Genomic DNA, 18,053 nt, shown 5'->3' on the forward strand with positions numbered 1-18,053 from the left:
CCTCTCCACTACGGATAATTGTTTAGCGGCCCTGCTCAAACTTCGGATCTATAGATTAGCCGTACTAGGATTACGATTGTAATGATTTGCTGGAGGCACACCTCCCCCCTTGTTAAGTTGACGTTGGATTTTTACACTCCTACTAAGTTACTGGGTCCTTATTTCCAAACTACAGTTTTTATAGTTGCCTAACAGAAACGAATTGACACAACTGGAAACTTAAAAAATTTCTTTTTAGGAATATCACCTCTTTTACAGTTTATTCTTCAACTTGGATATTATATAGTAAAGTTTTAGTGTGTATGTAGAGGATTTATATGACTTTGCGCGTTATTGACACTGGTTAATCCGCGAAACAAATCCAACTCTGCTTTATCTAGAATATTTATGTAACTTTGCTGTGCGTTACTGACACTGGTCAATCGGCGTAGTATGTCCAATAAACCCTGTAGAAGATCGGCAGCCATAGGATTCGCCCTGTTTGTGCATAGAAATCTGACAGTGAGACATAAGGGAATCGGCGTAAAAGGGTGAATCTGGGCTTAAACGTCAGTATACAACCGTTTTGCAATTCAGAAGAGGCAGTGATCATTCTTTACCTTGCTGACGGGAAAGTCTATGAGTGAATGGGAAAGTTCTACAATACGCTGTGCAGCACCAATCGCCAGTTGCTGACGTTCGTTTTCCAGGGGATTCTCAGAGCTCGGGCTCCCACATTGCCAAGCTAATGATTGAGCCTCACTGCAAAGATAGATGATTGATGCTTGAGCCAAGAGGTTGGAAAATAGCAATGACAGGTCGGATGAGTTCTTTTGACTAGGGTAGTCCTCTTCCAGAGTCTGTAGGCGCAGACTCAGGGTATTGCACAGCCATTTCTGCCGCTCAACGTGGTCACCATCTTGATGAACGGATTGAAGATGATTATTGCTTCTCGGTGAATGAAAAGATGCCCGCGCGCACAGGGCTGTAAGCATTATGCATTCGTTAAATGGCGATTTTACCGTCTCGCTCCGCTTGGTGAGTAAGTCGTGAAGAAAGCCGGTCTCGGTCAGTTGACCATTCTGAAACTCGTGGTCTGGTACGGGTAGACGGGTTGTAATCTAAAATCTAAATTTAGAATGAAGCTTGGATGTAATGGGTTACATAAAGGTATGGGCAAACGTTCTAGGAGCATCGCTAGCTTACCATGTGCTCATTTACTACCAGAGGTAGATTGCTGTGCATGCTAAGAAGAACTTCAAGCGTAAAAGCCATCCAGAACACTCGGCGTCTTTCTTCTATCGTAATAAAGTCTCTTTCGTTTATAGAAGGCAGATTATCTAGAACGTCAACTTTATGCAATCCCATTAACTGTGCAAGCCGGAATGTGTGAGCCGCACTGAGACATGCCTCATAGTGTTCCATCCTGATGAACTCGAAAGTGGTTATCAAGACCCACGCTTGGACTAGTTCAACATCAACTGCAAGATCCTGCCCGCCAGGGATCTTTATCGGGGCTGTAGTAGCAAGAAGCCTCTTTACTTCTGGGTAGAATGTGTGCTGCAGGTGATGAAAGTGTGCTGAAACGAGCGATGCTGCTGCCCAGACGGCATGTTGAAGGCAGGTTCGCGACCTCGTCTTTTCAGAGAGCCTTGACCATGAAAGATACCTGCGTTGGTGCAGTATGGGAACGGCGACATGTATTCTGTCAAAGTATAACTGGTCTCTTTTTCCTGAAGTTAGTGGACCTAGCAACTACATAATCACCGCCAAGGAGAGATTTGGGGTTTCATACAGCTCGTCTTGCATAAGATCAGTGATTTGTAGGCTGCAACTCCTACCGCATTCCGATATGGATATCGCGGGTGTGTGATCTGATGGAAGGGTCATTGACGTTGATGCCATGTTGATACCAGAATAGGTGCTGAGAGATGTGTCCAGCTCCGATGCTAGAGGAGTTGATTGCATTGTTAGAAGATCTTTATGTAGTCCAGAGTCGTCCAGACCGTCAAGAGTCACAGCTGGATGTGATGTCATGGTATGGAGCGTTCCGTCGCCATACTCTAGACTTTCCGACCACCCAGGATGGTGCTGTTCTTGTTCCCGAAGACGATGTTCAAGTGTTTCTGGTGCTATTAGTCTCAATGAAAGGCAACGTCAAGAGTATTACAGCGCCAGTTCATGACAATCTTCTTTGGTTGAGAGCCGGAGTCATTTACTGGCGGCTTCTTCATTGTTGGACCGAGCACAGTACGCGAGACATACCGATCTTGTTCTGCAAAGCGGTGATATAGCCCTTCTTGGGGCCACGGCGTGCACGGTTACGGTCGATGTTGCATTCTATGCCGGCATTCTTGCAGGTGGAACATTGCGGCTGTTTACCGTCGCATCGTAGCTTGCGCCGCTGGCATTCCTGGCATGCTTGACTCTGCCTCTTGCTGATAGATGTTATCGTGCTCATGGTTCCGATATAATTCCTTGATCAAAATGCAATTGAAGGAATGGCAGTAGAACAAAGACTAATAATAAGCAGATGCTAGTGCCAAAATACAATACAGGTGAATACTAGGAGCAAAAGCTAAATACTACTAGGTGCCATGTTTCCTCGTAAAATCCCTACTTAATGGCACAAAGTACCTACCTCTTTGAATGACATATACATGTATTATTTTGGGATAGGAAAGGCGAGTTTGAATGCCTAGGGTCCTACAGTACGAGGCCTGCAGCCAGAGTCGAGTTGCAGTTTAAACACGCCAACTCGGCTTTAGCTGTGGATCTTGGTAAGCAATCACGTATTTGTTGGCAACGATGTAGAAAATTGTTATCAACAAGTAACAAACGCTATCTGTTTCTCTACGAGGTCCGCAGCTAGAGTCCAGTCTAGGAAGCTAAACAACTCGATGTTGGCTGCGGCCCGCAGCCTGCGGGTATTTACAGGGTTATACACGTACTCACGGTAGAGCCCACCCCCTTGGTCGAGCCTACATCCCATTAGGCATACAGTATTTGTCTTCCCTTTTCTGAAGCCTTATCTCATTATCTAGTTGTGGCAATACAACCCCTGTCACCCTCGCGCCGCTGCAATGCATAATGAGGGGAAAGGAGAAAACGAACTTACACACAAGATAACCTAGAGCTGTCTACTAAATGAGATTTACTCTCCTCAAGACCAGATAGAAAAACACTACTATTGGACGAATAGAATAAAACGCACAGCAAAATACATATTGTAGAACCACGTATTTGATAGAAAATTAAACTTAATGAACATTTCTTTATAAAACGGCCTCTGTTTAAGAAGATTACTTGGGTAGACCAACTCCTAGATTAGTCCACTGCTTTATTTCATTTGCTCTTGGTCAAGGATATTTCCCTTCCCTGGTCCATAGCCTATTCATTATCAACACGTAGAGTACATGTACCTGCTGTAGGTGTGGCAATACAGCCCCTGTCGCATCGGGATCGTGATCACCTACGGCTCTCGGGCATAGAATATGCCTCAGTTTGGCTTAGCAAACGGAATGTACACGCACTTGTTGGGGGCTTGGCTTGGCAACCAACAAGGGCACTCCATGTAACATCGCCGATTTGATGTTACGATTGCTATGCATAGATACACCGTCAGTGCCTGACATGCAGCCCTGCAAATACCTATAGTAGAGTGCTCGTATTGTACCAAGTGCTGGGGAGGGCATGAAGCACCTCAGCCTCGTACACGTAGGACACCTACTCTGATAGGCAAATGAAGGTCGCAGTGCGTCAAAGGAATGGCAGCGTCGCATTCAGAGCATATCAATGATGTAGTATTGAAGGAATACCCCATCCCCATGTGCTTTTGGCAATGGCACAAGAACTGCCCCATCTGGAGATACCAGACGTCCGAGCCGTATCGCCAGGGAATCCTCTTTTTTTTTTTATCCCCGCGTAGTCTTTGAATCATGAGAGCCGTGAATATATGTAGATAGGTCTATCTCGGCTATGTTCCCGCAGGATCCCAAAGAGCCGCAGTCTAACAGACCACACTCGTCTCACTCGTCTCACTCGCCCACTTCTCGCAACCATGGCTCCCAGCAATATCGCCGCTTGGCAAACCGCTCCCAAGGCACCCAAGTTCGAGGTCAAGGAGGCCCCGTATACAGCTCCTGTTGCTTCTGAGATTGTCATCAAGAATGGAGCTGTGGCCATCAACATCGTGGACTGGGCTCTTCAGGCCATGGGCCCGGATCTCTTCAACTGGATCACCTACCCCCAGGTGCTGGGCAACGACATGGCCGGCGAAGTTGTCGAGGTAGGCCCTGGCGTGACCAGGTTCAAGCCCGGCGACCGCGTTGTTGCCCATGCCATCAACCTGATGAACAACAAGGCCTCTGAAGGTGCCTTTCAACTGTACTCCGTCGTGCCCGACTTCATGGCCGCCCCGATCCCTGACTCCATCTCCTACGAGGCCGCCAGCGTGCTGCCTCTTGGCATCTCCACCGCTGCCTGCGGTCTCTACCAGAAGAACCACCTTGCCTTGGGGCTCCCTACTGAGCCTGCGGCTCCCTCCACTGGTAAGACTCTGCTGGTCTGGGGCGGTGCTTCGAGCGTCGCCTGCATGGCTGTGCAGCTCGCCCGAGCCTCGGGCTACGATGTCATTGCCGTTGCATCCACCAAAAACTTTGATCTGCTCAAGAAGCTTGGCGCCAGCCAGGTCTTTGACTATCACGACGCAGATGTCGTCCCTCAACTCATCGCGGCCTTCGACGGCAAGACGTCTGCCGGCGCACTTTCTGTTGCCAACGGCTCCCTGGCTCAGACTGCGGAAGTTATCTCAAAGGTATCGGGCAGCAAGTTTGTCTCCGCGGCCAATCCAATTACGGAGACTCTTCCCGCAGGAATTGAGTCCAAGTTCATCTTTGGTGGTGATCTGCGAAACAATGAGATTGGCCCTGCCATATACGCCCAGTTCTTGGGCAAAGCATTGGCTGCAGGAACTTTCGTGTGCCAACCCGAAGCGCATGTTGTAGGCAAGGGATTGGAGGCTATTCAAGAAGCTTGTGACCTTGCTAAAGCAGGTAACTCTGCTCGTAAGCTTGTCGTGTCGCTCTAACTACTGACTCTATGAATATCTAAATAGATTTTCAATTTGAGCTTGGCGCTACAATCTTGATATCAATCTTCACTATCAACTATAAATATACGAGTATCGTGACATAGATCTGTACGAGTGCATGTTGAAACCCTCGGAGACTATTATATATAAACAGTAACCACATGTATCCGGTTTTGTCCGAAATGCCTGGATTTTGCCTAGCTCATATACGTGAGAGGGATGGTAAGACTATTCTGACACCGGCAAGAGTTGACGTAGTGGCCTGCACTGCTTTAAAGACGGCCTCTATTCTCTGGCTTTCCGAAACGGTCCCCAGATCAATCTTCGTGACCTTTCTTCAACAACGCACGACCCCACCACTCAGCTTGTCTCTCGAGCCTCAATCAAACATGTTCCCGTCTTGGACTGAAGTCACACCCGGCCTATGGCGTAAAGAACTAGAAGGAGCTGAAAAGGTCTACCGCGATATGTCGATGGCCTTTCAGGCATCCGGAAGGGAGCAATGGCGTCTCTATTGTCAATGCGAAGTTCGCTTAAAAGAGGGGTTTGCCGATTTTGATTTGCCAACAGCTCTTGAAACCTCTTGGAAACGGCTGAGATTTGAGTTTCCCGCTCTCAGCGTTGTCCCGGAAGGCTCTGGCAAGGTTTATATGGCTCCGCAGAGCATGCAAGACGTCGACGACTGGGCGTGCAAGACGTTCATCGTAGAACACTATCAGAGCCCGGAAAGCATCATTCGAGCCGCAGCTGGCCCATATGATTTACCAAGACTGTACTATTTCCCCAAGTCTTCCAAGGTACTGTTCTTGTCCTCTCACTGGCGCATCGACGGCCTCGGGACTTGCATGCTACTCGACCGGCTCTTCGAAATCGTCGCCATGTACCAGCCCTCGCATATTGACTCATCATTCGACTTGGAGAACGAGTGGAAGAATCTGTCCCCTAGTCTGGAAGACGCCTGCGGGTCTCTTGAGCCCGCCAAATGCTCTCCAGACATGGATCGTTATGTTCGTGATGCTATGGAGACTCACCATCGAGTTGCTGTGCAGGGTATCGGCCTCCCTTACAAGGGATCTGCGGAAACCGCACCAATGGACTCCTACAGGCAGGCTCTCACCCTTTCTCAGGCATCAACAAAAGCCCTTGTCGCCGCCTGCAAAGCTCGTGGCGTAAGCGTGACGGCTGCTCTTCATGCGGCGCTTTCTGAGACAGCATTTTCTCTAGCTCTTCCGGAAGATGTAATCAAGGATTATTCTACTGTTCTATCCGCAAACCTCCGCGACTACTTGCCTCAACCCTACAACGGGAGAACACATGCCTGTGCAACCTACGTTACTGGGCTTACTCCTGTGGTACGGAGGGAGAGCAATTTCATGGAGAGGGCTTCCGAACTGACGCACTACTACAAGAATTGGTACAGCGACATGTTGGTGAAGACGCTTCGGCTGAGGTATTTGTACCATGGGCAGAAATTGTTTGCAAAGGCCCCAACTGTGGCCAACCAAGCCACGAATACCAAGCTACCCAGTGGCATAACGCTGAGCAGCTTGGGTGTCATTGATAAGCATCTGCGAGGAAAGTACGCTGGCCCTGGCGGAGAGGTGGTGGTTCACATAGCTGGGTTTCAGTTCGGAGTCAGCCTTGTAACTCGCCAAATGATCTTATACCCATGGACTTTCAAGGGACAGCTCTCGTTGTCGATCAACTACAACGAAGCCTACTACGAGGAGGAGAGGGCCGTAGATGTTTTGCGCAAGATTGTCACTGTTCTCGAAGGAAACATGGGCTTGAAGTTGGACATTGTAATTCTCCGCTAGGTACATTCGGTACCTGCCTATTGCGGCGTTTCTTGGCAATTTGCCGTTCATAAATCGCTACGCGTACATGTTCCCACTTCAATGTAACCGTTACCTATGATACACACCCTCCGTGTGCGCGTAGCAGATAGCCTTAGTCGGCCCAATAAAAATAAGGTTGAGGCAGTTGCAGTACTCAGTTGGTCGATCCCATTTCATGGGCCTAGATTACATCCTGGCTTACAAGGTTTCAAAAAGGTTGACTCACCGCTCTCTACAACTAGAAGAAGTGCTTGGATGTAAGCCAAATTGCAGGTTAATGCTATACATGTACAGTAGCATAATAATATAGTGCTATGTTTTAATGCAATCGCGCTGTATTATACCTAATAAGAAGAAACACACTCAAGGTTACTTTGTCCAATATCCCGGCTGTTGTAGGTATTGTCTAAGCCAGTACGGATATCTGATAAGCCGTCCATAGACTTATTTTAACCCGGCCTTTTCTTATGTCGGACAAACTTCACTATTGGAAACACACCATCTCATTGAGATCTGTGTTCTTTCCTGTTTGTCTCTTGTTATCCGTTTCTGACCCTGCACCAATTATCAAGCAATGGCTTGGGCGGCAATTTCTAAAGGCCACTTCCAACGGCGAGCTGGAGAAAATGAGCTGATGATCAAATTGATGGGCGATACTGGGAAGGCTTTGGAGAGAGAACATTGGTCTGTAACCTCTCAGGCCTCTTTCAAACTGTTAGGGTCCCTGCAAGAGACGGATATTGTTACGAGACTTAGGCACGCATGGATGTCTTTGCGATTCCAACATCCAGGTATTGCTACCGTTTTCAATGGCGAGTTGCTTGAATATGTTGTTCCAGACAGGCAAGCCCTTCAGAAGTGGGCCAGCGAGACGTTTATGCTTGTCAAAGACGATGGCAAAACCGCCGCAGGGGATGTCATCGCCAGGCTTTCTCCAACCCCACAGGCAACGATGCATTACCTTGAAGGCCACGACACCGTCATCCTACACACAGCTCACTGGCGCACCGATGGATACGGTGCTCTGCAGCTCATAAATGACTTTCTGCAGTTGGCTGTCAAACACAATGACACTAAAGACCCTGGCAGCCTGACATGGGGGGAAGAAGTCTCCCGACTGCCCGTGAGCGTTGAAGAGGCCCTCCTGGTCCCTCCCTCTCCAGCGCCCGCAGCGGTTGTGACGGAAGCCAGGCGATGTTTTGCCACCACGGCACTGGCCCTAGGCGCCGTCGGGCTTCCATATCTTGGCGGTGCAACCACCAAAGCCCGGGGAACGCGAGGTGAGACGATTCGCCTATCGCGTGCGGAGACGGAGGCCATCATCTTGGGATGCAAAGCCCGGGGTCTTAGCTTTGAGGCAGCACTTCATGCATCCATTGCGGCAGTTGCTTTTAAAGCAGCGTCATCCGGAGACACCCAGGCCGTCGCAGGGGAAGCCCACAGCCGACGATACACAAGTACCATCAGGAGGAGTTTGCGAGAAGCGGTGTCAGAGGTGAGCGGCACCCCGGCCTCTTTTGCAGCACTCTACACTTCTGGGTGGTTTGTCGCTGTGGAGGAGGGGCGGCCGTGGGGCGAGTATGCGGCCGTGTTTGAAAGGGAATACGCTTCCTCGCTGTCGAAGGAATTCCTTCTTGCTCGCAGGGCGTATGCCAATCTTGTATTAGAGCGCCTACGGAATCCACCTCAGCCTTCATCCACTACTGGGGGTGGGGTGTTGCCTAGTGGCATCGATATCTCCAGCGTTGGAGATGCAGCGGTTTTGGTGGACCCTATCCACCGTAACCCCGGTCCGGGACTAGAGAAGCAGGGGAGGCAGGGATATGAGGATGACATCGAGGATACACGTGGACTTGAAGTGCTTCGTGTCAGCGTTGGAGTAGAGACGTTAACACGCCATACGTACTGCTTCGTATGGATATTCAGGGATCGTTTGGAGCTGAATCTTGTTTATAATGAGGCTTTTTACGAGTCACATACGATACAGGGACTTCTCACGCAGATCAAGAAAGTTCTTGTAGATCAGTCTTCCCAGAAGATGGAATAAGTATCAGCCGAGATACTAGTAAGGAGCTGCCTATTCAAGATATCACAAAGATGTGTTAGTCGTAACATAGCAAGCTAAACTGTAAAGGTATTACATCAAAGTTGCTAGCAATTATTACTTCTAGCATTGGTGCATCAGTACCTACTACAAGTATGTCTTTGGCAGTGCATGGGATCCTGGGCCTGGCCACATAAGCTGCAGTATGTATATAGCGAGGTTACACTAGGTTTTCAAAGGCAGAGTCAGGATTCGGAAAATAAAAAGTCACTAAATAAAAGAGGAAATGGAAGAGTCAGAATGTAAGAGATATAGCTTAAAGGCACTCTTTCCCCCCTGAGATCGTTACAGCTGTTGTTGCTACTCAGCCAGTCTAACCAGCAATAACTTCGTACTGCTTAATACGTCAACTAAAACTTTCGCTTCTTCTACCTCAATACGCAGAGAAAATGCCACCACCGAGAGGCACACCAGGAAATATTCTGGAAGGTCCCGGTATGTGAATTAATGCCTGAAACGCTAACAGAATTTCCACAATATTTGTAGACTTTTGAATATGTAGTACTTGATGCCGTGGGTAATGTGGTATTCTCTAACTCGATACGGAAATTTTGTAGGCGACTACGATGTGACCGGCACTGTTCATTGCGACTCCTATGAGAGCATCGATCCTTCTAATTTCGATTTTTCTAGCAAAGCCGTGTTTGTGTCTGGCGGATCTCGTGGCTTGGGCAAAGCCATAGTGTTGGGGTTCGCTGCGGCAGGCGCTTCATTCATCTTTGCTGCTGCCCGCGGTGACATGACCGTGCTGGCTGATGAAGCACTGGCAACAGCTCTTGCCCACGGACGCCCAGCTCCTCATTTCCAGGCACTTCACCTTGATGTTAGAGACGAGGCCACTGTGGTGGCGGCAGCAGAAGTTATCAGGAAGCAGGTTGGCCGCCTCGATGTCGTTATCAACAATGCGGGCGTGCTAGGCAACTTTGGTAAAGTTGCTGACTCTAACCCACAGCAGTGGTGGAATGTCTTGGAAGTTAATTTGCGCGGCCCTTACCTTGTGGCGAGAGCGATGTTGCCGCTGCTCCTCGAGGCGGATCATTCCTACATGATTAATGTTGCCAGCGTTGGGGCTCATTTGGTCAACCCTATGCTCAGCGCGTATCAGACGTCGAAGCTGGGCTTAGTACGTCTATCACAATTGCTAAACCGAGAGTATTCGGAAAGTGGTGTGACGGTATTTTCCATACATCCCGGAAACGTTCCAACCGAGATTATGGGACCGGGAGAGCTAGACGACTTTCATAAATCTAGTGAGTGGTCCCTACTTATGTTATGCCTTGTGTACTCTTTCATCCCGCAAATTGACTCTACGACAATCATCAAATACCCTTTTTGCCTATTAAGAGATGTAAAACTTTCTTCTTGACATCGAATACTGTGTATTGGCTGTAATTCATTTTCTGACCGACAATGATTTTATCTTCCTAGTTTACACTGATAGCCCCAATCTGAGCGCTCATTCGCTTGTCTATCTTACCGCGGAGCATCGCCCTTGGCTCGGTGGACGGTACATTAACTGCACTTGGGATTTGCCAGAGCTGATGGCGAAGAAGGCGGATATTGTGGATGGAGATAAATTAAAAATCAAGTTTGATTTCTAATTAGCCAAAAAGCCAAGTAGTTCTGCAGCAGCAAAAGTTTATCACACTGGCTGAATGTAAGATAGTTTGAACACTGTTAGCTTGCTAGCAAACGAGAAGTATACATGTACCTAGTATTCTGGACTGCCTAATCAGGCAACAGGCCCAATTAGGCAAGCCTTAGTTGCTATGCAGCTGATCAACACACATGTCAACAAGACGGAATCTTCCTTATCAAAACTAGGCTGAAATTAATAATGATTTAAAGATAGAGTTCAATTGATGAGCTATTTATACACGTGTTAAAACTTTTATCTATGTTTCTATTTTACCCCCTGCTTTTTTACCAAGTGGTAGATACCCTCAGACATAAGCACTAGACGTAAATCCAGGTATGTTATAAAACGTCGTATTCTCCAATGGCACCACTTTCTGCTGCTACTCGGCATATCTCAGTGACAACTTTTCGAACATCGGCAGTTTTGATCGGCATCCTATGAGCCCCTCCCCACTCGACGACAGTTGCGCTCTCTTCCGTGCAAAAGTGCCCCAGCAGATCCTGGTGCAGCAGCAGCCCCGGGTCACTCAGACCATGGACATGTATTGTGGGTAGCCGCAGCAGATGGTCGTCGTCCTCAATCACGGCGAGCTTACCGACGACATCCCGATCCCAGTAGCGTCCACTGGGGCTGACAGTGGCGTGGCTATCCTTGCTGGTGGCACGTCCCAGATCCTTGGCGGGGGGGCGCCACGCTGAACTGCTTATTTGAACCGCATCTGCCAGGTACTCTCCCACTAACTGCAGGCTATTGTCCAAAGCAACCAGGGGCGCTCTGCCGGCGAACAGGACGGCAAAACGGAACGTGGAAATTCTGGAGTGCCGGCTGAAGGTGGCTCGAGCTTGCTGCCGGAGGAGGAGGCTGGCGGCCATCTTGGCTCCCTGGCTGAAGCCGAGCAGGCCGACCCACTCGCCCGTGGCGCCAAGGGCATCGTCGCTGATCATTGCATCGGCAAGGCTAGTGTCGACGGCTTCGACAATGTCTACGCTATCTAGGCCGGGTGCGTCGCCGTCTTGGAGGCGTAGCCAGCTCTTGAAGGGACCCCATGTGCCGTAGACGGAGACAACATCAGGTCCCGGCCGAGATGGGAACGGTGCTTCCGCGAAGACGAATCTGAAGGTTGAGGACAAAGCTGCTCGCAACACTCTGCACTGAGCTGCGAATATCCGTGCGTTGGTGCCGCCGCCGTGGAGGCAAAGGATTCTGGGTAAATCCAGGCTATCTGAGGCTCCATTGTCGGCAGATGAGGTGGTGGCGAGAGCCGGGTATGGTGATGAGGACGGCATTTTTCTGAATCTGGATGGTGGCTGTTGTCCTCAGTCTATTGGTTGGTTTCTTCTCAGATAAACTCTTGCTTGGATTAATGCCTCAAAGTACCATTGCGGTGAGGCACTTCTGAGCACTTCTCAAGACAATTCATATAGAAACCCGTGAAACAGCACAGCCGCCCAAAAAAAATGATAACCTCGGGATACTTTCAATGATTAACTCGTGATAAGACCATGGGGGGTCCTGGCCTTCTACCCAACATGATAAGCCTCTCTGGCTCAGAGTCAGCTTACATTTCGCAAGGCTCTATTGAGAAACCGCGATACTGGGAAAAAGCCGCAATACGTCAGGTTTACTACCGGTATCTCGCTCTTCAATCTTGAAACTTGGTGTTTAGGAATCTCTCTTTGGGGCTTATCATCAAACGCTAGGCCGCACTGGTAAAGCGACAGGTGGCCGTGCAATCAAAGGGCCCCCGGCTCGGTCCGAAAGGATCTGAATGCAGGGTACTGAATATTACTGAAAACGGCTTCCGGCCAATCTCGAAATCCACGAGGATCTATACGATGCTTGCTTTTCATTTGATAACTTGATTCGGGCGCAACGAGACTCTTATCTCCCCGGTAGTTAGTTATGTATTTACCCCGGGTAGACCGACGTCACATTCTAGTCTAACCTAATCCCTTCACTTCAGCATAGTTGTCTAGGATTCTAATCCTTCCACTTCAGGGCGCTTTTGCTGTAATCCTTTCGGATATTATCGTACCCTGGACGCGGATAAAAGATTTATTTTTCGTAACATTGTGACTAGGCTGCTATGGCTCGTATATGATGTCCGCATACAAGGAATATTCCGGCTTCATAGTAAGCACTAGTAGCGGCAAGATGACACAGATTGATCTGCACAAGCATTTCATATCTTCCCGCATGCACTACAGCTGTTGGAAGTTTATCGCCTGGATAGCTATGGGAGGGATCCAATCGGCTGATGAATGTGATTATGTAGGGTTACATGGGCCTTCGATAATGCTGATACATACTGTAGCTACAATGTGGGTATAGATAGTGGGCGTGAAAAAGGTGGGATGACAAAAAGAAGATCTTAGATACAGTAAGTGGCCAGAATGTGGCTAGGATTGCCGCGCTATCTGTTCTGTGTCTTAGGCATGAACGATATCAGAAAAGATTGAGCACTCCTGTTAACGATTTATAATCAAAAAGAGGTTTACAATTAATTACTCGATATGTGCTGGGAATTGAGGTATGAAGGCATAAAATTAGGTGTTGAATGATATAGTAAGTAGGTATTCATGTCTCCATATCGACTTTGTCAGTTTTCAAGCCTCACCCTCTGCAGTACGCGCTGTCTGAGATGAGGCAGCCACATTTGAGGTCCGTGAATCTGCATTAGGTGCTGTCTCAGATGAAGCAGCGACGTTCGAGTTTCGTAAAGCCTGTAGAGCAGCCTCCGCCTGCGCAGCGTATCGACATCTGGCTCTAATAGCATCGCCATATCTGTAAAAGATATATGGGAATGGGACACAGGCAACAGCCATGAAGCCAGGTACTGATGAAGCCCAGTGAATGCCCAGGTTCGCATACATCTTAGTGGTGAATAAAGGGAAAATGACTGCGAAGATGCCACGCAGGACAGCACCCCCTGCCAAGACAGAAGCCGCGTAGATAGTGTAAGCATCGACGAGGTAATTCGTAATCCCCATAAACACACAAACTAGACCGAATCCAAAAGGGGCTCCCGCAGCAATGCTAGCTATCCAGTGAACGGACGAAGAGTTAGTCCAGGCGAACCAAAACAATCCAATGGGGATGAAAATGCAGCCTATAAGGCATGGCGGCAAGCGAGCCTCTGGCGGTGTCCTCGTTCCATTACTTTGATACTTTTTTGCGACGGCCACGTATCGTTTGTTGAGAAAGAATGAAAAGGCAAGGGCGGATAAATTTCCGATCAGGATGCCAATGAAGGGTAGGCCAGCAATTCCTTGGGGCCAACGGCGATCCTGCGCATAGACGATGGGATACGCAGCGAAAAGGAGGTACAATGTTCCGAAGACAATGGCCAGGTAGACAGATAAGAGCAGCACGATTGGTTCTGTAAGCAGAGCCCATGGCTTGCTGAAGACGCTCCACAGATGAGGTAAAAGACTCTTCTGCGCAGACTTGGAATCGAAGGGGGACATGTAGACTTTCCCTGTGAGCATGGAAAGCTTCAATGCCCGGCGACGTAGAAGTACAGGTGAATATGTCTCCTTGTAAAAACAGTTAGCACATGTTACGGCCACTGGATATAGTATAGACGTTGCCCATCTTGAGGCTGGCTTACCGGGACAAAAAGGGTTCCAGCAATCCAAGTGCATCCCGTCATAATAGCCAATAGCCCCATCAGCCATCGCCAGCCAACTCCAGCTCCGACAAAGCCGCCAATGATGGGCCCGAGAACAGGCCCGAGGAAAGGGGCAACAGAGAAAACAGTTAGAGCCAGACCACGTTCTTCGGCTTCAAACATGTCGGTGACGGCGCCCCCAGAGTTGGTGATTGGAGATGAGCCAAACAGGCCAGCAAAGAAGCGTAGTACCAAGATAGATGTGAGGTTCTGCGACACAGCTACGCCAACATTGAAGGCTGTAGCCATGAAGTACGTAGCAACAAAGACAATTCTGCGCCCATAGTGCTCTATTGAGCAAAGGATGTTAGCAAAGCAACTACCGTGTAGAGCCACAGAGAGTGAGGAAGAGGGCAGCGATATTCTCAAGTTTTTTTTTCTTTTGTTTAAACGTCCCGTATACATACCGGATAAAGGTGCCCAAAGAAAGGGCCCAACAGCAAATCCAAGTACGAAGAATCCAACGCCCAAGCTGTTGAGCGCAGAGCTCCCACCATATTCAGCCTGGATTTCGGTGATACCCCCTGTATAGGCACTGGAGAGAAAGGAAACACAGAGGAAAGAGAAGGCGAGGATCTGGGTCAACGACCACTTGACAACAAGTGAATAGTTCTTCGGGTCGAGCACATCATTTTCCAGCCAGCGCACAATGTACGGGTCGTCTTCGGTGCCGGAGCCATTGTAGTGGTGTTCAATAATCTCCTTGGTGAGGTTTGAGTCAGAAAAGACAATTTTCAGCCAAGACGGGCGGACTGATGGCTTCATGCTGCCTTCTTCTTTGTCGTCACTGGGAGTAGTCGTATGCACCATGACTGACGCATCAGTGCTCCCTTTTCTTTCGTCGCTGGAAGAAGCCATAGGCATCAACCCTTCAGGCAAAATGGCAGAATGGTTGTGTATATTGGCTGCAAACCTGAGACAACACTTGAATGTGGTCGCTGGAGGCTGTTTTGCCTGGCCTCTGGCTCAACCCGTATCACTGCGTGCTTGGTTGGCGTGATTTAATCTGGCAATATATTGCTTACTCTTTCTGGGCTGGCCACAGTGACAAGGGAGATAGGAGAAAATCGGCTAGTAGTAAGGAAGAGAAAGAACATCGCCAGAGATACAAACGGGATTCGACCCATTAGGTAAGACTTTGCGGGAGGAAGTGTGATTACGAATCAGGTTGCATTACAGACTTACAGGGACGTTGCTATTGTTGGAGGGTGTGTGGTTGGCCTCTTTGTGGACTTCGTATTGCGTCAAGATTGGCCGCGGATGCATGTATCGTAGGAACAAGGTGTGATAGAAAAGCGGCCGTATTCCCGGGACAGTGGGTCCAGCTGCAGATCCATCAGGCACAATCATGTTAGCATTCAAGGATGTAATACGCTACATCAGACTCGGAGACACCTAATGGCTTGTCTCCGGCGGTCAGCTTGTTTTGAAATTCCGGGAAATACTGGTTCCTATACAGGGACTTGGAAGCAGCTAGTGTTATATCACATGTATAGGATGATTTATTAGTAGAAAGCATAATTCACAAAACAATTCATTTATTTATAGCTAAAGAAGACATAAGTATAAAATTAATAAGCAATTAAAGTGGTAATAAACGCTTAAATAATCTCTAGATATAACTAACTGCAATGACCAGCTTATGAAAGTCAGCTCATCAGACTCAGCTGGCAAGGAGGTGTAATCTCGGTTATATAAAGCCCATAGATGTTGCAATCCTTCAACTGACAGTGCTACAACATCTACCGGCTCTTCTGGTTTGGTCCGCACTTATTGTTCTGCTTTCCCTGTAATAATTCTTTTTGTTCCTGTACTTGGGAGACGGTAGCCCACCATGTATATCCGGGACGCTGCCTTCGCTGCCGCGAACCTGACGGCTCTTTATGCTCCGTATTTATCCAAGAATACTGAGATCATTCTGCCGTCAGATGCTGCTTGGAACACCAGCGTCGAACAGCGGTGGACTATCTTTGCACCTCCAACTTATCTTGGCGCTATCAAGCCTGCCACAGAGCAGGATGTTGCAACAATTGTATGTCCTGGCGGTATAGTATCATCTCCCGAGCCCGCATAATTCTTATCAACCTGACTCATTAGGTCCAAATCTCCAACTCCAACGGCATCCCGTTCATGGCAACTGGTGCCGGTCATGGTGCCTCTGTGACTTTGGAGACTTTCAAAAACGGGATTGATATTGATCTCGGAAACTTCAACACAGTCACCGTAGATGAAAAGAACAGTCTTGTTACCATCGGAGGATCTGCCCAGTTCCAGCAGGTCTATGACCCTCTTTTCGCTGCCGGAAAAGAGTTCCGTAAGTGATCCTTTGTCTCTGTGTAATAAAAATCGAAACTACAACATTGCTTGAGCTACTCCGGCACCTTCATCCATACATTTTTGGAATACTTTGCTAATAGATTTTGCACTGACCAGCTACGGGAGGCGGTCCTTGTGTCGGAGTCTTAGGAGCTACTCTGGGTGGTGGCGTCACGCGTCTCATGGGCGTTCATGGGATGGTCGTCGATCTCATGCAATCAGTCAACATCGTTACTGCTGACGGAAAACTTCTGACTGCTTCCGCGACTGAGAACAGTGATCTCTTTTGGGCAGTTCGCGGTGCCGGCCACAACTTCGGCATCATCACTTCTGCTACCTTCACGGCTCCTAGCCTCCGCAATAACGGCCAATATCTTAACGCCGATTTCGCTTTCCCAGCGAGCGCCAATAGGTCATTGTTTGAGGCGGTTGAAGCTTTCAATGACAACCTCCCCGCTGAGCTGGCTTTGCAAATCACTGTTACCCCAGGCGTAAGTTTCCAGTCGACAACGCGGCGGCGGCTCTTGATACTAACTTGAAGTCCAAGCCGGGTATCACGTTCAATGCCGTTTACTTCGGCGCCAAGGCCGATGGCATGTCACTTCTTCAGCCATTCCTCGATTTGCCCAGCACAAAACAAAACATCTCTGTTGTACCATGGAATGAACTGCCCAATGTCCAGGGCTTCGGAACCGATTTCGGCACATGCAACAAAAACAGCGAGACCGACTTCTATGGCATGGGTCTCAAGAATATCAATGCTGCTACATATGGCAGCTTCTTTGACGAGTTGGCTGAGTTTTATACTCAGCATCCGACAATTTCTCCTGTCTGGGTGACCCAGAGATATTCGACCAAACAGGCTCTCACAGTTCCGGTCAATGCCACTGCTTATGCTCACCGTGAGCTCGGAGCGCACCAGTACGTATATTTTCAACCTTACAATATTACACTTTATCGCTGGGCTCTAACAAATTACTAGGTTGTTCCTTACGTCGGTCACTAACCCTACCGATGCTGCTACCCTCTCAACATTCATGAAGAATGCCCGCAATGAGTTCCAGACTACCGCAGGTACCTCTGAGTTGTCCATCTACGTCAACTACGCACATGGTGATGAAGGTCCCGCAGTCTTGTACGGAGATAATCTATCTCGACTTCAGCAGCTCAAGAAGAAGTGGGATCCTAATGGACGCTTCAACTCTTATAACCCCATTTCTTAAGAGTTGAGCCTTTGTTAGCAGTAACGACAATAGTTACTGTAGCAACATGTCGGTTTTAGCTAATGCGTAGTCTAGTCAGTTGTGGCCTGAGGCGTTTCAGTAGCTTTCGTTTCTTGTTTAGTTTATAATTAGTCAATATCCTAATATGTTACAACATTTCTCAGCGTCGGTATATTCATTTGTCGGTCAAAT

At 48.5% G+C, this 18,053-nt stretch overlaps 7 protein-coding genes across 7 annotated transcripts; 5 read left to right on the forward strand and 2 right to left on the reverse strand.

Moving 5' to 3' along the window:
• Positions 1–4,039: 4,039 nt before the first annotated feature.
• Positions 4,040–5,068, forward strand: TGAM01_v202359 (zinc-binding dehydrogenase; the record flags this gene model as incomplete). Its single annotated transcript, XM_018804942.1, has 1 exon — positions 4,040–5,068. One exon carries the CDS (start codon positions 4,040–4,042, stop codon positions 5,066–5,068), a length of 1,029 nt encoding a protein of 342 aa, XP_018661933.1.
• A 392-nt stretch (positions 5,069–5,460) lies between these two features.
• Positions 5,461–6,888, forward strand: TGAM01_v202360 (hypothetical protein; the record flags this gene model as incomplete). The annotated part of the gene is made up of 1 exon (XM_018804941.2): positions 5,461–6,888. One exon carries the CDS (start codon positions 5,461–5,463, stop codon positions 6,886–6,888), a length of 1,428 nt encoding a protein of 475 aa, XP_018661932.2.
• Positions 6,889–7,483: 595 nt separating this feature from the next.
• On the forward strand, positions 7,484–8,956 carry TGAM01_v202361 (hypothetical protein; the record flags this gene model as incomplete). Its single annotated transcript, XM_018804940.1, has 1 exon — positions 7,484–8,956. One exon carries the CDS (start codon positions 7,484–7,486, stop codon positions 8,954–8,956), a length of 1,473 nt encoding a protein of 490 aa, XP_018661931.1.
• Positions 8,957–9,402: 446 nt separating this feature from the next.
• On the forward strand, positions 9,403–10,614 carry TGAM01_v202362 (hypothetical protein; the record flags this gene model as incomplete). Its single annotated transcript, XM_018804939.1, has 3 exons — positions 9,403–9,448; positions 9,571–10,263; positions 10,442–10,614. 3 exons carry the CDS (start codon positions 9,403–9,405, stop codon positions 10,612–10,614), a joined length of 912 nt encoding a protein of 303 aa, XP_018661930.1.
• A 376-nt stretch (positions 10,615–10,990) lies between these two features.
• On the reverse strand, positions 10,991–11,938 carry TGAM01_v202363 (citrinin biosynthesis oxidoreductase CtnB; the record flags this gene model as incomplete). Its single annotated transcript, XM_018804938.1, has 1 exon — positions 10,991–11,938. One exon carries the CDS (start codon positions 11,936–11,938, stop codon positions 10,991–10,993), a length of 948 nt encoding a protein of 315 aa, XP_018661929.1.
• Positions 11,939–13,258: 1,320 nt separating this feature from the next.
• On the reverse strand, positions 13,259–15,132 carry TGAM01_v202364 (hypothetical protein; the record flags this gene model as incomplete). Its single annotated transcript, XM_018804937.1, has 3 exons — positions 13,259–14,188; positions 14,263–14,612; positions 14,730–15,132. 3 exons carry the CDS (start codon positions 15,130–15,132, stop codon positions 13,259–13,261), a joined length of 1,683 nt encoding a protein of 560 aa, XP_018661928.1.
• A 1,024-nt stretch (positions 15,133–16,156) lies between these two features.
• On the forward strand, positions 16,157–17,861 carry TGAM01_v202365 (hypothetical protein; the record flags this gene model as incomplete). The annotated part of the gene is made up of 5 exons (XM_018804936.1): positions 16,157–16,354; positions 16,420–16,636; positions 16,756–17,129; positions 17,186–17,559; positions 17,621–17,861. The coding sequence occupies 5 exons, from the start codon at positions 16,157–16,159 to the stop codon at positions 17,859–17,861; spliced, it is 1,404 nt and encodes a 467-aa protein (XP_018661927.1).
• Between the last annotated feature and the right edge of the window lie 192 nt (positions 17,862–18,053).

The sequence above is a fragment of the Trichoderma gamsii genome, assembly GCF_001481775.2.
Source record: "Trichoderma gamsii strain T6085 chromosome Unknown Scaffold_6.2, whole genome shotgun sequence".
Taxonomy (NCBI): domain Eukaryota; kingdom Fungi; phylum Ascomycota; class Sordariomycetes; order Hypocreales; family Hypocreaceae; genus Trichoderma; species Trichoderma gamsii.